This window comes from Lontra canadensis, unplaced genomic scaffold (genome assembly GCF_010015895.1).
Source record: "Lontra canadensis isolate GAN:19392208 unplaced genomic scaffold, GSC_riverotter_1.0 scaffold90, whole genome shotgun sequence".
Taxonomy (NCBI): Eukaryota; Metazoa; Chordata; class Mammalia; order Carnivora; family Mustelidae; genus Lontra; species Lontra canadensis.
This window is the reverse complement of record NW_022631084.1, coordinates 7,737,050-7,759,243: the sequence shown is the minus strand read 5'-3', so window position 1 is coordinate 7,759,243 and position 22,194 is coordinate 7,737,050. Positions and strand designations below refer to the sequence as shown.

The window sequence follows — 22,194 nt, the reverse complement described above, 5'->3', positions numbered from 1 at the left end:
AGACTCAGGATTTCAAGAATGTGCTCAAGATCATGTGACCAGCTGAATGGCAGAGTGAGGATCGTGACCTTAGTTCCTTCCGATCCAAAACTTGTTCTTTCTACTCTACCGTGATGACGAGCTATGGCTCGACATCGGCTCCCAACTGGTACTCAGTTAGTTCTTTAGCATCTGTAGAATTTATGACCTCTTCATAAGTAGATTGACACAACTCTTTGTTAGGCTGTACTGCTCTATGGGTTTTATTTTCATGTGATTCAAAACTTACAATCTTTTATGTGGAAGGTTTGGACCCATGAACATTTTAGTAGCTCCCTGAATGAAGGTCAAAGTAAGCAGAGAATGAGAGGTAGTGTGTAGAAAACGATGGAGAACATATGTATTGGGAACTGGGAGGCTTGGGTTTGAGTCTGTAGTTCAGTGGCCATGTGAATAAGCCACCTAATTTCTCTGAAGCTCAGTATACTCTCAACTCTGTAAAATGGGAAGAGAGTTTTGCCTCTCTCAGAGGTTATGGAGAGGGTCAAATGGCATAAGGTAGAGGACAATGTCTTGGAATTCCCCAGTGTCCTTGAAACTTAGAATCAAATTATTGTTGATATAATGAGGAGACAAGGATTAAAAATAAAGTTAACTACATCCAGTATCAGGGATGCGCTCTCTCTGCTTTGGATCGCTTCTGCGGTAGAGATCAGGAACCTCATGAGACAGTCAGTTAAGTGTATCTTTGGCAGATAAATTAATTGTTCTTAGGCATAGTGCCAATCCTCATAAATAATGCCTATGGCACCGGGAGAGGCTTGGGAATATGTGTGATGAGGAGTGATAGAGCCTGCGAAAAATGGTCAGGTTTGCCCGTGGTGACAGTAGCACATAAACTATGCCAGATTGGGGAATATCCAATTTGAAAGAGAGGCTGGAGATCTAAGATAGGACCCAGAAAATGGGAGAACAAGTCTGGGGGATCTGAAGTGCTGACAGACAGGTAGTTTTTAGGGATGGTCTGGTAACCTGCAGCAAAGACTCAGTTGTGGGGAAATTCTACATCTTCTTCATGCAGGCAAACCCTGACTTTAAATTTGAACTCTTCTTTATCTCTTTCTCTCTCCCTCCCTCCCTCTCTCTCTCTCTCTCTCATTTGCCTTTTTCAGTAAATGTTAAGTATTGTAATGGAATTTTTATCATTACAGATACTTCATGTAAGGTACTGAGATAGACATTACATGTCTACTCCATCATTTAATCTTTAGAACAACCTCAACATTTTGGTTCTATTATTCCCGTTTTGCAGAGGAAAAACTGAGGCCCACGATGGTTAAACAGTTTGCCAAGAGGACATAGTAAGTGGCAGAGTTAGGGCCAGGACAGTGGGCTGTCAGGGCTCAGTCCAGTCTTCACCCCCCCCATCCCTGCTGCTGAGCTCTGGACATCAAGTGGTCATAGCTGTAGAGACAGGATCCAGCCTGTGGAGCTCTGATGGTGGCTCTCGGTGTCTGAAGTGCCTCTGAATGTCATTTTGAGGGCTTCCCAGATGCCTTGAAATCTTGACATTCCCTCTCCGAGCTGGCTGACTGGCTTTATGTATCAACCCACCTACCACCCAACAATCCGTGCTCTGTTCATTGTGAATTTCTCCTCACCCCTCAAACACCATGTACATTTGTGACTCTGGTCAGCCGTTTTTCAGTATGTGACCTGAGATCTACCTGCTCATTAAAGATCCAGACTTCTGATCTCTGTGTTAGAACAGCAGAACCAGAATCTGAGAGTGAGGACCAGCAATTGCAGCTTAAGACACCCCCTCCCCCCGTGATTACTTTGAACATGAAAGGTTGAGAACCACTGGTCCGCCTTTGTAAGTGCTGTGCTGCCTCCTTAGAATGCCTATCTTGCATTTCTTTCGGCCCCTCTGCCTTTTCTACCACATGGGTATCTTCAAGTGCTACCTCGACGGTGCCTCTTCTGTGAAATATTCTTGGTTCTACCGCAGTGTAGTTATCAATCTCTATTTTGTCCTCCCCACTGATTTGTTTCTGTCTCTACTAGAACATCTTGCAGTGTACTCAAAATACATCTCTGTTCTCTCTACTGTGTGTTTTTTTCAGAGCAGGGACTGTGCCTTGTTTATTCTCATTCTTCTCCCCAGTGTTTTGCACAGTGCCTGACATCAGGTGGTACCCACCCACTGTCTGCAGGCAGGAAGACAGGATGCAGCTGGTCTTGGTCTCTGAAAGAACTTGGGAAGTGGGCAAGTACAAAAACTGGGATCTCGTTATCCAATGTAGGGCACAATGGCTGGGAACTTGCCCCATTCTAACGGGGAAGTCTAACATTCAGCTTCGAAAGCCCGAGGAAAAGTCACTGCTAGCTACCAGCTTAGGACTCTTAAAATTCCTCATTGCTTGAGTCAAGAATTGTTCTCAGACCTACAAGTGGGGGTCATCTGCACCAGGGGATTTTCAGATGCTGGGGAAGAGGAGAGTCTCATGCAGACCATTACTTCAGCTTCTATGGATTAAGTTTGTGATGGTCAGTGCTCTGAGATCTGAATGTGGGAAGCTTTGACAGTTGTTATCGACCGGGGAGAGGGTTGTTTCAAATGTGGAGACAACACCAAGCTATTTTGCTCTGAAAGGATAGGGAAAGTCCCTTAATCAAATTTTAGCTGGAAGTGTCATTGTCCTGCTGGTGTTCGTGACTCGCAACCTTTTAAGAAGTATCTTTTTGATTTTAACCAGGGTTGCATAGTTGTGTGAATGCCCCAGTGGAGACTTAAGATGACAGCTTCTACTGGACCATGAGCTGGCTACATCCCGTGGTTCTGATTCTCCAGCAGTTCCTCCTTTTGACCAGGACTAGGAAATGAGCCTCTGAAATGGTGTCTGGATAAGGAGGAAAGTCCACTCATTCTTTTTAAACCTTTTTGTTTTTATTCAGTCACTTCATTTCCAGAGTCTTCTTTTTTTTTGAATTTACCATGTTATAAATTCACCTGTAACAATTTAGATGGAAGAAAAATTAAGGTTTGCATTCTTTTTTAAAAATTATTTTTGTTTACCTGAAATCAAAAAAGAGAGACTACTAAAGATTATCTTGTGTCAGTCAAGTTTCAGCAGCAAATGTTAGAAAGTACCAGTGGGAACAAGAGCATTCCCATTCCTGGGCAATTTGTTTCTGTCCCTGTTGGTCTGCATATGTTCTAAGACTTTCCAGGGTGGTTGTTTCTATTTAAGGCACATCGTCTGTGGAATTCCGAAATACAAACCAGGTCTTTGAAATTGTTGATAAAGCTCAGTTCTTAATAATAGGACGGCTTCAAATGCCCTCCTAGCCACTTGGCCATCTGTAAATAAATGAAGTTCAATGAGGAAAATCGCATAAGGAAGCCGTTTTGGTTATTTCCATTTTGTTCATCACATCATTAGATTTCAAGATGACAAATACGGAAAGAGTGTGAGAACACTTAGAAAAAATTACAATTTGAAGCTTGGATTTGAGTTCAAACACTTAATCTAAAGGAGACTTGTGATTTGAATGTGAGTTATTATCTTTGTCAGTTTCCAGAATTTAAATTTATGTTGGGATGAAGCAAATTCAAGGCTATGTTTTAACATCCATGGCGTACATTCTGCTTTTTGAATTACTTATTCTTCAAGTAGAAGTTCTTACAGACTCTCTTTGAGGCCATGGGCACTAGTCCTGGGTAGACATGGATATTATAATCAAGATTATTATTGTATCCTGATGTCCTCCTGGATGTATGCCTGATCACCGGGCTGCATTTATACCACCTGAAATGGAAGTAATTCTAATTTACAGCTCAAAATGTGGCTGACTAAGCCAAATGGCGAACCTTTCATTATTTCAGTTTTATGGGTCATGTCTCAAGGGGTTTTGGTTCAAAAAAAGGACTGCTGCTCAAAAGGAGAAAGTCTTGTTTGTACGAGGCGGTAGGCATGGAGTCAACAAGTTAGGGTATGTCCAGCCACTGTGTTGAGCAGACTGTTTGGTGCCACTGCCCCATTGGTATATAGACACCTAAATATGCACACTGGACATGCATGGACAGACAGACATGCCAAAGGACAGGCAGACACACGACACAAGCTGGCAGAGTCCTGCGGGGGGGAAGAGAAAGGGACTATGCCCCCCGGGGGAGTGAGGCTGCGGCCCAGAGCCCTGCTCTCTTTCCTTGCCCTCTCTCACACATCTTTGCCCTGTGCCGGCGGCAGTGCTCCCCACACGTGAGGGGACAGGAGAGAGCAGTGCATGAGCGTGTGTGAGTCTTAAGTGTTTGTGTCTGTGTCTTCCTTGACGATGCGGCGCTCAGAGCTTTATTCAGTCTCTGACACAATGCGGCCTCTGTAGAAAAGATATTAGGAACAAAAAACAAGCTCGAAGATTCAGGAGCAGGCTGCCAGAATTATTAAGAAAAACATTCAGATGATGCCATTAAAAACATATGGGGATTCTATAAAGCTCTGAAAAGAAAATGTTTAATTATGCGCCGTATGCAAAAGCCATCACGTTTAGATTAATACTAAAGACTGAAACTGCGTGGGGCTTAAGTGGTCCGCAGTGATGCATCAATCTTTTTACTCCTTTAAAAATAATGTTTTTCTTTTGCTGATGACAAATACCTTTCAAACTGTTGAGATCATGCTGCTATAGTGATGCATGGAGTTTAGTGAAGTCCAAAGTCACTAACAAAAGTTTCCAAATTAACTTTTCAAGGTCCTTGAGTTAGATTTCTTTCCTTTCCTTTTCTCCCCTACAATTCTCACTCATTTCCCGCCCCACAGGAGTGCCCCTTCCCTCTCTCCAGCACACAGAGGTTGCCTATCCTGGCGGGTTGGTTAGAAATACCTGGTTTTGAGAAGGCTTCCCATTTTAAGACAGTGTAATGACTCATTGCCCAACCTTTAAGTGTTAATCGTTTCAAGGATTTTGATTTCCATTCTCAGTAGCTCACTCTAGAAGCCTCAAGATGTACAGAGCTCTTGTCCCTTTTAAATAAATATGAAGACTCTTTTCTTTCATCTGAATCTGCTGTGTTTTAGAATCACCATCATTTCCTTTAGGTGAGGAATCATGATTTTCTTTGGCTTTGTCTGTGGGTGAGGAGTGCCACAAAGGAAAAAAAAAAAAAAAATCAAACTTGTAGCGAGTAGAGCTTCCTTCCGAATGAGTATACTGGAAGTAGTCTGAGTTAACAGAAGTCAGAATTGCACAAAGTAACTTGGCTTTAGTTACTTGATTGCTGCCCTCACTTTTATATTCACCCAAGTCTGAATCTAGGAAAGGTGCACATGCGGCTTCTCAAAATTAAAAAAAAAAATAGCATATGGATTTAGAAAACGATATAAGCAGGATATATTTATCTGAAGATCTTCACTCATCTTAAGAAGGTCAGAATGTATTCTGTTGGCGCTAGTTCACCGTAGGGAATTTTATGGACTTAAGCAACGGGATTTTGATCCCCATTTATTGGGGTAGGCTTCTTTAAGTAAACATGTGGCTTATGAATCAGTGGACAGATTTGTTGCTCACACTTGAATGTGTCAAAACATTTTCTGAAGTGTCAGGCTCGCTGCAATAAAAATATAAAACTCCACCCCCCATGTCTGTCATTTTCTATATTACATATATGATTGAAAATTACAAATTACCCAGCCTGCAATTATTTTTAATAAAGGTGGCAGGCTCTAGGAACCTGACTGGCTTACTCAAATGCCTGTCTGGAAACAGGCTCACCCACTGTCCATGTCAGACTCTGGATTCAGGTACATGGAAGCCTGCAGGGGTGATTTTGTATATGATTTGCTTTTTGATTATAGAATCCTGAGTCAACCATTGTTTCAAAGTTTTCCTCCTGTGTATTTTCCTCCTGTGTATGTTTTTGTGTGAGAAACTTTTTACTTCAGTTGGTTAATAGCCAGATACTTTTTACAAAACGCCACCTGTTCCTGAGTTTACACAGGATATGTTGGATTTATGTAATACAATAGGATCAATTTAATTACGCTTTTCCTTAAGTACAATGCTACCTGAAATTACTTCACTACCTGATACAGGCTTACTCTTTGGAGACCAAAAAAACCCTACACTAGCCCTGACTTAACTTAAGTTAGCCTTAAGGTATTTCATTACCCCAATTTCTTCTAATATGCATTAAAGGCTATATACTTTCCCTATGAAGAAATGGCTGTTGTGAACTCCCCACAGTCCTTGTTATTTACAATGTTTCAAAGCTTTAGAATTACTACAAAAGATTTACTCATATAGCAGAGCATGTAAAATTTAAAATCAATAAAGTATATAAATTTTGCTTGTCTCCTTGAATTGATTCCCTACTCTAATAGCTCAATACTGTAATACTATATACTTTTTTATTTCCAATGTCATTACCCAATAATAATCTCTGGACTTTCCTGCCACAGTGCTGGGGCAGTTTGGAATTTCTGACAATATTCTTCACAGACAGTTGTCACAGGCAATTGTTACTCCTCGCACAGCTTCTAAAAATGAATAAACACATGAGAAATATTAGTTTGGTTCTGTGATATTAGAAACTCAACTAATTTCTTTTGACGTGGTAAATGTGGCTGAGCATTTGATTTTGTGGGAAATAGAGAAAGATTTGAATTGGGAATGTCTTAGCAGTGGTAGATTAATCCCATAAGATGTCTTTTTTTTTTTTTTTTTAACAAGAGGTATGAGGTTCAGTTTTCTGTGATTTTCTAACAAGAGTTCTTCTGACCGTTGCTTTACTTGAAGTTAGAAGATAAGGCACATATAAGAGGGACCTAATGTGGGAGAGTTTAACATTTTCTGGCAATACTTAGTTTTTTATTCTCTACGTGTATTCACAAGGACAAATTCGACCTCATTTCAGAAGTTGCTAGTATTTTGCAGGGTGCAACACAGCTCTCCTTACTTGATTTAGAAATATAGTCCTCGGCAAAAGGAAGCACGTGAGGCAGGGAACAATTACTCCAGCACTTACCCTTAAATTCACTAGTATAGTTCTTTGCTTAAATCATGGTGGTATCTGGGTCCCAGAGCAAAAAGGGTTGAGCTGACCTTGGTTTCTTGAAATGCAAAATGTCATCAAATCCAAACATGCCTGTGAAATCTAAACTCGCTTTCATTTCTTAATGGCCACTCTCAGACTATAAAGAACACAGACAGAGGATTGCTTACTTAGGCATGAAAACAGAAAAGGGTGTCCATGCTTCGCGCCAGGTATTTTTGCTTGCTAAAGCAGTGCTTTCTAGCCAATCTCTTAAATTCTTCCTTCTCTTATGTTTGTTTAGTGCAGTGATTGACAGAACCCTCTACAAAAAAATGCCAGAGGATCTTAATTTGAATCCCAGTGCTTTGACTTTGCTTTGTAACCGTGTGCAGTGCTTTAACTTAGAGTCTACACTCATAAAGGAGGATTAAGGACTTTGGTCCTACCTCACAGAGACATTGTAAAGTAAGCACAGGACAATCTGCAGGGCCCTGTGCACATTAAAAAGTTCAGATTCTGCATCCCTATATTCCTTTCCATCTGAGCTAACATTTAGCTCTAAGATGGAAATTCCTCATGGATAGCTTTAGAGATTGGATTGCCAGATAAAATACAGAATGCCTGGTCAAATTTGAATTTCAGATAGACAACGTGTATGTATTTGTATAAACATTTGTAATGTGCATATAATATTTGTTGCTTAGCTCAGATTCAGATTTGACTGGGGGCCCTGAATTTTTCTTTGCTAATCTAGTAATCTTCCTGAAGTGTTCTGGCTGGAGTTATTTTCTTACATTGTGTAGATAACAGACTAAAGAAGCTTGGGAGTGGGTACACAGGGGACCTTCAAGCTTCCAGATTAGTGGTTAAGGACTTCACCCAGTGTGGTAGCTGCAAGTATTTGGTCATCTGTTAAGCAGATTTGTAGTACAGAACTCAGTATCTGGTCTGCAGAAGGGCAAACTGAGCCTGGTTCTTCCTCCTCTCCCGAGGGAAACTGTCTCCCTCGGGAGAGAGGGGAATTACCTGCAGTGCTGAATGTTGATGGTGAATTTCCCCTGGAATGCCATTGCTCTACACCGACCATTCTTGAGGATTATCTTTCCTCCAATCCCTGAGAACCAGGTTGTGAAATCTAGAGAAAGAACAAGACCTCTCTTTAGAGGACAGAGGCACTTTCCAAGACCCAGCACCCAGGTGTTTGTGTGGTCCCTGCTGGGGTTTTGTCCGGGCCTGTCTGGAAAGGCAGATTGCTTTTGGAGGCCTTTCTACTTAGTATACTCACCATCAAATTTTGTTTTTTAATTATCTGTTAAAAAAAGATAAAGGAGCTCAGCTGGGCTGATTTTAATTTTAATTTTTTAGAGTGATGGCCACTTAAAAAATTATCTATAATATGATGTCATACTTGTCTCTTGACATCTCTTATGCTGGAAAAGTCTTGCAGCTAATCAGGGTTCTCTACATTTAAATCTTCAAATGCTGGATCTGGTGCTAAATACAGGATCTTTACAAGTACATAAAAGAGTAGGGTAATTTGTGTACTTCAATTACTGAGAACACTCACTATTTCAGAGCACTAATAAAATCTGGCCAAGTCTAGGTAGTTGTCACATATATCCGAAGAAGATTGATTGTATTATCGTAAATTTTCTTTTTAAATTTCTTCTGCCACAATGGTTTCTACCAGCTACATCTATACTTTATACTATTACCATACTTTTTTTCCTTGCATTCACATCAATATGATCATATGTGATTTCCGAATGCCCAGGACTAAGATGCCTGGAAATTTTAGAAGGACCTAATTTGCTTTTCTGGGGTCACCTAGACCACATTGGCTACTGTACTTTGGAGTAGTAGGTTTGGTCCCTGTAAACCAAGACAGATGGTACTCAGTCTATCATAATGTAAATAATGAGCCTAATTAAGATGCAGAATTTTTACGAACTCCACATACCCTCCAGAAGACAATCTAAAGTTCTGACTGACATGTGGAATGTGGTGGCCCCATCTACAGCTGACCCTTTGGTCCCTTAAGAAGAGAAACTGAAGCTCATTAAGGTCGTAGACTGATCTTACTCATCTTTGCATTGTACCTATTTGGCAAATATTTTTGAATAAGTTTGCCATGAGAAGAATGAAAATGAAGATGTATAATTGAGTTAGGTTGCCACTTGCCCTTCAACATGGAAATGATGAAACTTTTACTCACATGACTTTTTTAAAGCAAAGATATTAAGGTCCTATGTAGAGCAGTGGTTTTCACACTTGAGCGTGTATCCAAGTCCCTTGAGCTCTTGTTAAAACCCAGATTCCTGGGTCTCACCCAGAGAGTTTCTGATTCAGTAGGTCTGGAAGTGCCTGAGAATTTGCATCTCTAACAAGCTTCTGTGTGATACCAGTGCTACACTGGTCTGAACCACTCATCCCAGAGCATCAATCTCCATACTCTGGAGACACGAGGAGAGTTGGAGGTGTGTGAGAACATTTTGGGTGACCAACTTAATCACATGAGGACTTCCGGGTCTCTCTTCCAATGGAAAGTTATATGTTCATGGGCTTTGGTTTTCTTATCCTTGGAAATGGACACCAGAAAGTGCAGGAATTTCTTCCTTTAGAACAAGAGATTATCATGTTCAAATCACAATGGGCATTCACAAAGTACTTCCTAAGGGATAGGCATACAAAAATAATCAAAACACATATACTGAGCTTGAGGATCTCAAAGCACAGTGTCTCAAGAAATGTTAGGGCAGTGGGCAAAATATATGTTATGGACAAAGATGTAATACTGCTGTTTTTGACTGTCTGCCCCAAGGACTCCAGAACCAGCTAGCCTAGACCTTAGCCAGTCTTTCCTGTCATAGGGATCTCTGGTCCCCTGCCTCATCTTTCTAGCCCCATCCACCTTTTAGACTTAACCCCATGGTCTCTGTGATGCTTATTCAATAAAAAATAACAATGACCCCTATTATCCTTCCCATTTATGGAATATCTATTGCCAGACCCTGTGTATATGCTTTGCTTGTTACAGCAATCCAGAAAGGTAGGCGATTTTATCCCTGTTGTACATATGAGTAAGCTTAAGCTCAGAGAGATTAAATATATGTGCCAGAGGCACACAACTTAGATAGGTTTTGCAGCTGTGATTTGAAGGCCATCTTGCTGCACATCTAAGCCACAAGACCACATATTCCTTCCACTTTTCTACACATTTTTGATTATTTTTAAAATTAGGATTTTAAATTTTTATGAAACGGCCAATTGCTAAATACATAACTTTTAGATAGTGACCCATGTTCCTGTTTAACTAAATGGAAGAAGGAGGACAGAAGAACCAAAATGAAGAATGAGAGAATTCTAGAACTTTTAGCAAATAATGACATTTTATGTTTGAGAACATATGTGCTTACCAGAGTGCTTTTGTACTAATGACCTGGCCTGGGTCTCAAAACCCTACAAGGTAAGATTTTTCTTAACATTGTTAGATTGGAAAAATGTAGCCTCCACCCTCCTTTTATAGGAAATTGAATCTTAGAAAGGTTGTTGCTTGAAGAAGTGGTGGACCCAGGATCAGAACTCAGACCCCATGTTGCCCATTTCACTGTAGTGGAAGGCCAAGGAAGAGGAGGTTGGGAAGAGTACAGGGTTCGGGAGATGAGTTTATTGGTCTGGACACTTGTGTTTGCAAAAGACAGAAATTGAATTTCAATTCGCTTAAAAGAAAAGACAAAGGCAGAGATTTTGCTGGAGTAAGTAACTGAGAAGTTGAGGACAGGTGCTAAACCAGGGATTTAACAATGTCACTGTGGTTCAGACTCTTTCCATCTCTTTTTTGCTTTCCTCTATGTTGGCTTCATTTTCAGGTTATCTCCCTTCTTATTGTGATTCCAGGAAGCTCTCAGTAGCAAGAAAAGCTCTTCTTTTTCCCAATGTTCCCCATTAATGTCCCGAATGCAGACTTTGGCCTGGCTTGGGCCATGTGCCTGACCTTAAACCAGCTGCTGCAGCCAAGGGATGAAATGATCCTATTGGTTAGGCCTGGGTCATATGCTCTTTTTTTTTGTAGTCTGGTGTGAAAGAGAATGGAGCCCACCTCATCGGAGCATTAGGTCTATGATTGGGAGAAGGAGACAGCAGCTGTTCCTGGAAAGCCAGAAAATGGATGGTGAGCAGTCAAAAAATGTGTGTCCACTTCAGGGAAAAAAATGGGCAGGGAAAGAAAATAGGAAAAAAAAAAAAAATGGGCAGAGGAGTTTCCCCAGGACTTTGCTTTTTAAAATCCAAGTAGCCTTGGGTTTTTTCATCCAGTTTAGCAGGTGTTTGTTGGGGCAAGAAGCCATGCTGGTTTTCTCCTCCTATCCCCATCTTTCCTTATGATGGGCTCTTCATAAAAGTGGAAATCTGTCAAGAGCTAGGACTGAGCTGGTGTTTCACTTGGTATCACAGCCGTACTGTTTTCTGTGTAGAACTACTTTGTATTCTTGACACTGGAGAGTAGTGATTTACCAGTTAATTTGGTTGCAACTCTACATAGCTGTGCTTTCACACACTGTTTGGTGTGTTTAGATGGTTTCCATTCTTCCTGTGCTTCTGTGTCAGAGTTCATGTGGCTTTGATACATATCACATTCAGTGTTTCATGGATTAAGTGATTGAGACCCTCACAAATCAGGAGCACGTTATCCATTTTCTCATCTGTAAAATGAAGGGCTGGGTGAAATACATTCTAAGATTTAACCAAAGTCTAGCGTAACAGGATTCTATGATTTTAAAATTCAGGTTAGTTCATAGCAGTTATTTAAAAAAAAAAACTAAACAAACATTTTTCTACTTTTCTTTTTAAGATGAGCCTTGATTCTACCTTAAGAGAAGTATTCATGTTTATTAAATTTTTTTTTTTTTATTAATTGTGGTAAGGAAACGGAAAAAAGTTAAGATTTTATCAGTCTGGCTGTCAAGTTTAAGATGGAGCCATTCCTAGAGTTGAGGATGTCTATTAAATGTGAAGCTGGCAAGGGGGAAAAAAACAGTAGAGAGTAAAATATAGAGTACATATGTATCTCTATATCCAGGGATTTGAATTTATGGGCCCAGGTTGCTATTTCAACTTGGTGACCAGACTCAACAATGAATCCAGTTGCCAGAATTGGAGGTTAGGTCCAGAAACCCAGGAAAAATGCTTCTAAGCTTTATTTTTAAAAGCATTCTCTTGGGGTTGCTTTTGGATAACTGACATCTTATTGTCTCCCCCTCCTCGCCCCTAGGAATGTAGGCTTCTTGCAATTAAATTGGAGGGCACCATGACTTCACTTGTCAGTTGTTTTCTTATGATAATTTTAATTAAATAGCTATGTATGATTTGATGTTCAGTGTCTTAATTCTCTGTTGGAATGTAAACTTGAGGACAAGGACTATTTCGGTGTTTTTGTTGTTGTTGAATCTCTAGTATCAGGCATAGGCCCTGACTGAATCCATGGATGGAAATCCTTGGATTCACATTGGGTTCTAATTGTTTTGGGAATGACTTTATGAGAAGAAGCTTCCATCACTTATGGCTTAGGTGTTCTTCTACTATAATTTCTTGAAAATAGCAGTAACTCTAGATTTTCTTGTGTAACAGAGTTCTGAAAAACTTTGGGGTTCAGAGAGTATTTTAGGTTGATTGAAGAGAGAGAATTTATTTGTATAAGCCTTAGAAGTCACTCCCTCCCCTCGATAATCGTCCGGGGACAAGTTAGCAATATCTTTCTCCCCACATCTCCATAAATGACTACATGCTTCGGTGCATATGGGGTAAATCTTCACAAAACTCAGAGATACAATCTGCCTAAAAGTAGTAGCAACATTAGCATGCTTGGGTACATCCATTGCCTTATACATGAAACTAAAGGTTCATGAACCCAACTATTGGTAATTTTCTAGCTGAAACACAACATCTGGGCAAGATATCTGAGCTGTATTTTCTCACTATGCCAAATAACTCACCTGGAAATAGTTGACCAAGATTTAAGAGGCGATAGTGGTTCTTTTACTTGTTCAGTCCTTGGTCTCCCTGGAGCTTCCTGCCAGGGCAATGATGAGTGATAATTACTTCTGGGTTTTTGTAGTATGGTCCATGGTATTTTAGGTGTTTGTTTTGACCACTAACTGGTTTCATCTAGAACATTATCCATGATGACAGTTGCTTACTTTCAACTGACTTTGAGTTGATTGGTGACCTGAAGAGAAAGTTCCTATTACTTATTCCATGAAGCATATAACTTCCTACCATCCATATAGACCCTTTTCATTTACCTGTGTATTGCAATATTTATTGTCTGTTGTTGCTTAGGTTTAAAAGAAAATTCAGGTTATGACTTCAACTTCTTTATCTGATCAAAAGCAACTAATGTCCAGATTTTCTTTGTGAGCCTACCCTTAAAGAACTGACCTAAGGAAAATATTAATTTTCTAGGAATATATTCTTACCTACCTGACTTTGGAAATACAGATGAAAATGTTGCACCCCCTTATGGTAAACAGATGATAGAAGAGAATTTGTGGCATAGTGATTGAGAGCTTGGTTCTGGAATTGGATAAATCTGGTCTGGATTCCTGAGCCTCCTGCTTGTGTTCTGGCATTGAGGATCGTATCCTCAGTGAGGAGATCCTTATGTAGGAAATGGTCCATAGATGTTACCTTAAAAAAGATGGGTTTCAATTGTTGGAATATATAGATGACAAGATCTTGAAAAAGAGGTGAAAGGAATTGAATATACTATTCATTAGTGTAAAAATCAGATATCCACATAGAAGGAAAATAGAGTTGCTTCTGAAAACAAATTACTTTAATAATGATACTCCTTTAGTTTTTGTTGAGGGTAAGTTTAAGTAACATCACATGAAAATTATCCATGTATTTTCTGTAAAATAGTCTTAAAAGAAACCCGCTATGCTTTTGAGTTTCCCTTTTTTTTTTTTTTTTAAATTTTATTTATTTGAGAGAGAGAGTGAGCAAGAGCAAAAGAGAGAGCATGAGCAGGCAGTGGGGAGAGGCAAAGGGAGAGGTAGTAGCAGACTCCCCACTGAGCAGGGAGCTCAACATCCCATACTCTGGGATCCTGACCTGAGCTGAAGGCAGATGCTTAAAAGACTGAGCCATCCAGGAGCCTCTTTTCAGAATTCCTTAAATTACAATCCACAGAAAGCCCTCTTCTTGGATAATGAGAATTATATCTAACACATTTTTTTCTTTTCACCTTATTTTTTAAGAAGCTGAACTCTAAATTCAGTGCTCAAATGGTAGTAGCCATATTAAGTTTGTGGGTTTTTTTTTTTTTTTTTTTGTACTTCTCGAATTTTGGACTTCAACTTGAATAGTTTTATTGTTGATGTGTGTTTTATCTTGAGATGCCTGTGTTCTTTTGGGAAGAAGGAAGTTAAATTATTTAAGGGACACCTCCTAGAGTTTGTCTATAATATTTCAGCCTCTTTTTTTTTTTTTCCTCAAGTAGATACCAAAATTGGCATTTGAAAAATGCTTTGAACTCTTTCAGCGGAAAAATACTATGTAATGTTAATAAGTTATATTTATTTTCACAAGTACAAGAAAGCTTGTAAGATGTTCTTACAAAGAGGGTTCCCTCTTTGGTAGATGGCAGAATGAAAGACTTCTATGACGTTTGTTACTTTGTGATATTTCAGTTTTTTCAAACTTTAAGGAATTAGGCTTAAATTATCAGGTCAATATATACAAAGGATTTTTATCTAAAAATGATACCTAGTTTGAATAGGGAAGAGAGCGCCTCTTTACGTACCTATATTCTCATTTAGAGTATGAACCTAGGAAAGGACTCAGAAGGCAAATCACTGAGGTGAAAAAGTCTCATGTTTTAGAGTCAAACAAACTGAAGTTCATATCCCAACTCACCTGCTAAATAAGTTAGCTTCAACTTTCTCTTCTTTAAAATGGTGTTGCTAATATTTACTTTTTAAGGCTGTACTGAATATCTACTTTGTATCAATCAGTGATGTCTGTTATTTGCCTAGGCTGCCAGCCCTATGGGAGTTGGCCAGCTCCCAGCTGCTTAGAAACATGGACAGACATATGGAGGGAGTGAGTTGGATTGTCACAGGAGCATAAATGGTATTGTTCCTCGGGGTCTGGCACATGCCAAAAACTCCTAGCAGATCCTTTTTTCTTTTTCCTTCCACTCGAACGAAGGCCCATAAGAAAGGCTGCCACCATGGTGGAATGAAGGTGAGGTTGGATCTTCTGGGTATGAGCTTTATTTAAGCCTGCTCCTGTCACACTTAGAAGGTAACTGCTTGTTCTGTTGTGGGATATGTGTGGAGCTGCTGTGGGCAGTCCTATTCTTAGTTTTTCAAGACAGAATTATCCATCACTGTTTATATTGGCATTTAAAATTTTTTTGATTGCTTACCAGAGAGATAGCAAATTATATATGCCTTATTTCCATTTATATTCTCAGTTGAATTATATGGAAGAGTTTATTTAAAAGTATACTGGCTCTCAGATATTTTACAGGGATTGCTTTAAAGGGGCACTAAGATTGTATTCAAGCCCTTGCTGAATTCTTCTGTTAATTTACTCATTCATTGGGTCTTCTCTGCATGCTGAGGATTGTTTGAGATGCTGAGAAGAGGAGAATGGTGGGCAGCACCTGGTCTTATCCCACATGTGGTACATCTTCACAGTCAAATCTAGCATTGCTTTAAGTTAAAAATTATCTTGCTTTGGATCCAGATACCTGAAGGAGAGGAAAGATTTTGGCACTCCAGACTCCAGTGGTCATTGTGGGCACCATTGGTTCTTTAACCCTCCTAATCATCTTTTAGTGGGCACTGAGGATTCCTGTTTAGTTTTGCCCCCTTGAAGCCCCTGCTTTCACATGCTCACACGCCCTGGACTTCTTGTATGCCAACCTTTCACGTCACTGCCCTGTTCCCCAACCATCTGTCATTGAATAAGGCAAAATCAGCTTGGCAAATTAAATCTTCTGTAAAATGGTATCTTTTCTTTGACTCTCTGCTCAAAAGTTACAGAATTTTTGGAATTTTGTTGTGTTTGTGTCTTTTTTCCTGATTGAAAAAGTTACATTTTATGACCTCCTGCAGTAAGATTCCTTCCACCTGAATTATACAGCTCATTAGGATTGCATTAGGAATTTGGGAGTTCACTTAAACGTTGAACTTTTGCACACTTAATGATATAAAGGTGTGTACTAGATTACCGACATGGTTTCCTTATGACCCTCTCAGCTCTTTTCCCTCTAAAATTAGATTTTCTTATTTGGGTTAGTAAAGCATGTGGTTGCAGACCCTTGTAGAGCTATTGTGAAATATTAGGTCCGTATTTCCGGAAGCGTTAGCCACTGGCTGTAACCCAATTCTGATGGGAGAGCTGGTTGTGTGTATGACTGACATTACAAATGCAATGAAAGTAAAACAACCCCCTGAAAAAAGAGCAGGCAGTTATTTCTCAGTGGTGGGAAGAAGTTGCAGGTGTGCCTGATGTTTTTAAAGCTCTTGATTATTGATCTTATCTAAAGACTTAAAAATAGAACCATTAATGTGTCAGTGTGGCCCCAATAACAGATGATTATTGTCGATCTTTAAGCTGTACTTAGCACTAAAATGTATATGTAATGCACACAAAAAGTCTGGCTTTATCCAATTCCTCAAGGTTTTATAGGAAAGAATTCATTCTTTTATTCATTTTTCCCCTTGGCCTTCCCCCTTCTCCCCTGCCCCCACCCCACATTTATTCCCTCTGCTAATTGATAGAAATTTCTATTAGACATTCCAGCCACTAGCTGGCAGACATAACAAATACAAAATTTACAGCCCTACAATGAAAATATCTTAGAATACAATTTTTTTAACCTTTGGTAACTACCGCCTTCTGAACTATGTAGCTCATCACAGTGAGTGAAACAAGTTAAAGTAGTATAACACCTAGGGATTTTAGTTCAATTTCACTGTAACCTCAGTTTTACTACTGTAAGTCAAGTTTGTCGTCAGAGAGCTCCATATTACATTTGATGAGCAGATTCATCTGCATTTACTCTGTGCATGTGGTCGATGCATGAGCAGCAGCAGTAATACATCTTTATTTAAGCCAAATCTTGGATTCAGTCCCAAATGACATAATCTCTCGTAAGCTGGGAAATCTGGTCTAGACCACAGAGTGTTATGGGGTGCACACCTGTTCAGAGGATCGTAGTCAAAGGATAGTTAACAGCATTTCATTGTCATCCTGGGGGAACAAAATAAGTCACTCTTGGCAGAAATTGGACCTGGGCCTAGAGCTACTTGACATTTTTATATAACAAATTAGAATATTCAATTGGATTGTTGCAAGGAGTCTGTTTTTAAGGTAATACCGAAACACTGGTTTTCATGCAGGACTACTATCTATGCCCAGCCATGGTTAGGAGGGATTAGGTGGAGAAACTAAGGCAGGTGACTCAGCTATGTTTGTAGTATTTCTGACTCCTGGTGACAGAATCTTTCAAAATGGAGATGACCATGAAGAAGGAGGAAGTAGAGAGGAAGAGCTGGGATGCTGTGGAGAAATTGACAAAATTTAGTAATTTCACCGAGGTTGTTCATTCATTCATTGGTTCTTTCATTTTTTGCTCCTTTATCCATGCATCAGATATTAATAATTGCCTACTACGTCCTAGGTACAGTGGCAGGCACTTTGGCCAAAGCAATTCACGAGCCGTGGTTCCTTACTACAGAGAAGTAGGAGGGGCTGAGAAGAACTCTCAAATGTAAAAATCTGTGGACAAGAGAATGGTGTTTCTTCTTTCTAAGATGGTAGGTTTGGGAGGAAAACCCTAGAAATGATTTGTTCTTAGACTTACGGTGTTGGCATTGATGCTGTGCTGAGGATACCTCTCACAGAGTTGAGGAAGAAAATAGGTAAAGAGTTAGAACAAAGCCTGTGAAATTCAGAGTGACCCACTGGTGACAAGAAATGTAAACTCTAGGGCCAGATGAGGTTCTTGGGAGAGTGACTAAGCAGTAGGCCTGAAAGTGAGTCTTAGTGGCCTGGGTGTGTGGGCATGGCCAGATGGTGTCAGTGACAGGGGAGGAGCTAGAGACAAAAGCAGGCCATTTCTACAAAACACTGTTGATCTAAAAAACCAATTATGACAACGTTGCTAGAAATACAACTGGAACTTACTTCTACAAGAAGTAAGGGGTAAGCCTGTCAAACAGAATGCCCCTCACTGGATTCAGATGAGAGTACGATGTAGATCTATGAGAGTAGAAATCTTGATAGTGTGGAAGACCCAACCAGTGCCAAAACAACTCTATAAATGATCTGGGGAGGGCTTTTGTGAGCACTGTGGGAATTGCAAGACTTAGCTGAGTGCTTTCCAGAGATGAACATTTAAAGTCATTTATGTGTCAGAAGATAGGAACCTAAGGTAAAAAGAATGTAAGTTCTTCGGTTCTTTAAGAAAGAAGGCAGAAGGGGCGAAATGATTACATTGTTAAACACAGGTATAGTACTAGGTGCCAGCCTCAATAAGAATACTAACAACAACAAAAAAAGTGTTTACTTCTAAAGAACCCCAGACTACATGTGGGAGATTTTGGGTCTAGCTTGGCCTTAGCCTTGCTGCCAATGTGCAGTAAGATCTAATTATGTTAAATAATTTAACCACATCAGGCCACTGTCTTCCTGTTTATAAAATATAGAGAGCGATGGCTGATCACGAAGGCCATAGCCTGAAAAAACTGATGAGATATTATATTAATTACTTTGTAACTACTGAAATTCAAAAATGCCCAGGTCTGATTGCTTTGAATAAAAGTCTGATGTGATACCTACAAATCTACTACATAAGAGGAATATAAAGAGTATTTTGCTTAAGAAAAGTTTGCTGCTTGATCCTAACCCAAAAACATACCAAAAATAATGACTGAAAAACTGTCAGTTTATATATACTAGTTAAAATTTGCTGGTTATCTTTGAAAGGGGTCTCCGTTTTAACTGGGGTCCATTTTTTAATTCTTTAATTTGTTTTTCTTGATTCAGTGGCAAAGGGTGACAACTGCCTTCCTTAGGCAGGTTTTTCCCAGCACTTCTGCCTGTCTGCCCTCAGGGGATTTCAGATAACGAGCAGCACCAAGTTGGTCCTCTAAATTTGGCCCCCTGTCCCCGCCTTGGTGCTTAGCAGATTGGCTGAAAATGTGTCCGTAGAGATTAGATATTCCAGTGACCACAGTGCATTTTTCTGCCCTGAAAGCTATCTCCCAAATCAGTCCTCTACCTCTGGTTTATCAGGAGGAGAGTACAGACAGATAACATCCTTGCGATGTGACCCTGACCTTTGTCAACCTTTGTTAAGGCTTCATCTGAAGTCAGGCCTAATGTTTGTAAACAGGATGTAATTAAGGCTGGGAACTGACAGGGTCTGACATTAAGACAATGCAGAGCTGGCAGGGAATGGTCTGTCAGATGTCAGCTCTCATTGTGTTCTAAGTGCCTTCATAATAATTAGTGTCCTCTGTCTGAAGGAAGTTCACTCAACTTGGATTAATCTGTCACAGCGTGGAGGCCATCCTTGGGAGGGCAAGTGTTTCCTCTGATAAACCTTAGAACAAGTATGAGAAAAAAAGCAAAGGGACTCAAAAGAAAACTGTGAAAGTCAAGACTGCTGGTGACAGGTGCTGCCTGAAAATTAGAAACAGGAAGTAGGAAAAAAAAAAAAAAAGCTCCCCCTCCACATTCCAACCCTGAAGTGACTGCAGAAATTCACTGTGACCAGAACTGGCTGCCGATGTCCTGAGCCTGCTGGTCTGGATGCGTGAGTAGATGCAGGAAGATGAGTGTTCCGGAAAGCCCGGGCATAAACACATTGGTTAGGCTTTTGCCCTTAACTAGCACAAATGCACGTGTCAGAGAGTGCCCACAGGCTATAAGAGGATTTAAGTTTCACGTGTAATCAATCCAAAGAGGCTGAATCTGCTTTTTGTTATTAGAAAATACCTGTTGAGCATCTTCTGTTCTTGGAATGGTACAGACTGAGTCAAGAGATATTGTGCCTGTCCTCCTAGCTTTCTCAGCAAGGTGACAGGCTGCAGTGCAAATACCAGTATACCAGTGTTAGTAGCAGCATTATTAAGAGCAGCTAAGAGGTGGAAACAACCTAAATGCTCATCAGCAGTTGAATGAATAAAGAAAATGTGGCCTGTACATAGGGTGGGAATATCACTCAGCTTGAAAAAAGAATGACATACATGTGCATTATGCTAGGTGAAATAAGTTAGGCACCAAATGACAAATAATGGATGAGTCCATTGATAGGAAGAACAGGTAGCTGCATAGAGACAGAAAGCAGACTAATGGTTGCCAGGGGCTGGGGGAGGAAAGGAATGGGAACTGCCGTTTAATGGGTACAGTTTCAGCTTGGGATGCTAAGGAAATTCTGGAGATGGATTTAGTGATGGCTACACGATGATGTGCATGTAAATTGTACACTTAAGAATGGTTAGATGGGAAGTTTGGTCTTGTGTGTATTTTACCACGATAAGTTTTTTTTTTTTTTTTAAGAAAGTAGTTGCGGAAAAATAGATTCTTCAAGTTGGATAGGACCTCAGGGCTTCTCTGCTTTAGTTATCATGTCCGAGAAGTGACAGGATCCGTCCAGAATCATGCCAGGCCCTCCTGGTAGGTCCTACTTCTGACAGATGGGCCGTTCACTTTAATACCAAATTCTGTTCTTATATAAATGACCCTTTACTACTCGGCGTTTTTGGGGGATGAAGCCCTGAGGCACGTTAATAGCAGTTCTCTTTGGCATTTATCTGAGTGTAGAACTTGGTGACTTTTTGGTATTTATTTTGTAACTTTTAAAGACCTATATTTGCATAAGACTTGTAGGTTTCTTTCAGCTCCATAACTTGATTTTTTCCTGACTGTACGTAGGCAGGATGACTATGAGTCCAGTTCACTTTGTAATTAAAAATAAAAGTAATATCCTTCACTAAAGCATTAAATTTTTCACTGGGTTCAGTAATAGTTTTAAAAGTTTTCTGATTATCAATGAGAAATAAAAGAAGCCATGTAATAGTTTCCGGCAGAATAGTCAGAAAGTAACAACAACTTTGAATATGTACTTTAGAAAAGTTCCTGTCTTAGGAAAAGTTAACTTAATTTCATTATTATTATTATTATTTAGTTTCCTGGCTTTCTTAAATCAGAAGATGGTGTTGCTCATATGAATAGTTCCGCCCCAGGTCACCAAACTTATTTATAGGATTGACAGGTGGTAACAAATGTCAGGCAAAATGTGTGTGTGTGTGTGTGTGTGTGTGTGTGTGTGTATGTGTGTGTGTGTGTGTGTGTGTGTGTCTGAGTGCTCATGCCTGTGTTCTTCTTTTGCTTGTTAACATCCTGAGAAAAATTTTTGGGAACTTATACTTCAGAAAATAATTTTCTACCTGCCCCTTTTTCTTTAACCCCCACTTCCTTTCTATTAAAGTCAGTCTACTATCAAATTCTTCTTTGGGCCATTCATGGAATCACTGTGTCCCATCCCACCTCCATGTCAGATTTCACTGAAGTTTAATTAATGTTACAGATACAGTGTTCAAGTATATAGGCAGGAGAAAATGGAGAATATTCAAGGAAAAAAAGGATGCGGTTGTCCTCTCCAGGTCCTCCTCCTATACTTGGTAAGGTGTACAGAGGACTGAATGGGAAGGGACCCTTCTTAAATTAGCATCTATAACTTATCACCAGTATCCGACATTCTGTAGGAGCAGCTATCATTTACTGAATACCTACTATGTTCAAAATATTATTTCATTTATTTTTTGCAACTGTTCCTTAAAAAACTTACTTTCTCCATGGATTGAACTGAAACTTAAGAGGCCAAATAACTAGCAAAGCTGAGATTTAAACTAAAATTGGATTCTGTTCTTTCCATAATGGTAGGCCCTTTATTCTTGGATATAAATGAAGAGAAAAGTAAAAGAAAGCCCTATAGAACTTCTCTTTTCCTTTCCTACTCCCTTCTGAAAGCAGACATCTTAATGTGGGGAAGTTAATTCAGGACTCAACTAATGAATACCTGTCCAATTTTTAGGTGGATTGTTTTTTGGTGTTGAGTCGGTTATATAGTTTGGATATTAATGCCTTATCAAATATAC

The 22,194-nt window shown here is 39.7% G+C and overlaps 1 protein-coding gene across 10 annotated transcripts in view; it reads left to right on the top strand.

Moving 5' to 3' along the window:
- Positions 1-22,194, top strand: part of MECOM (MDS1 and EVI1 complex locus) — a 540,895-nt gene that overhangs the window by 125,451 nt on the left and 393,250 nt on the right. For 8 of the 10 annotated variants that reach the window (XM_032836111.1, XM_032836110.1, XM_032836120.1 and 5 more), the window contains one exon: positions 11,088-11,186. The exons of 1 other annotated variant lie outside the window; for it this stretch is intronic. In XM_032836111.1, coding sequence (XP_032692002.1) covers positions 11,088-11,186 — 99 coding nt within the window. Of the gene's footprint in view, positions 1-10,462; positions 10,482-11,087; positions 11,187-22,194 lie in introns of those variants that run through there. One more of the 10 variants, XM_032836114.1, reaches the window with a different exon arrangement.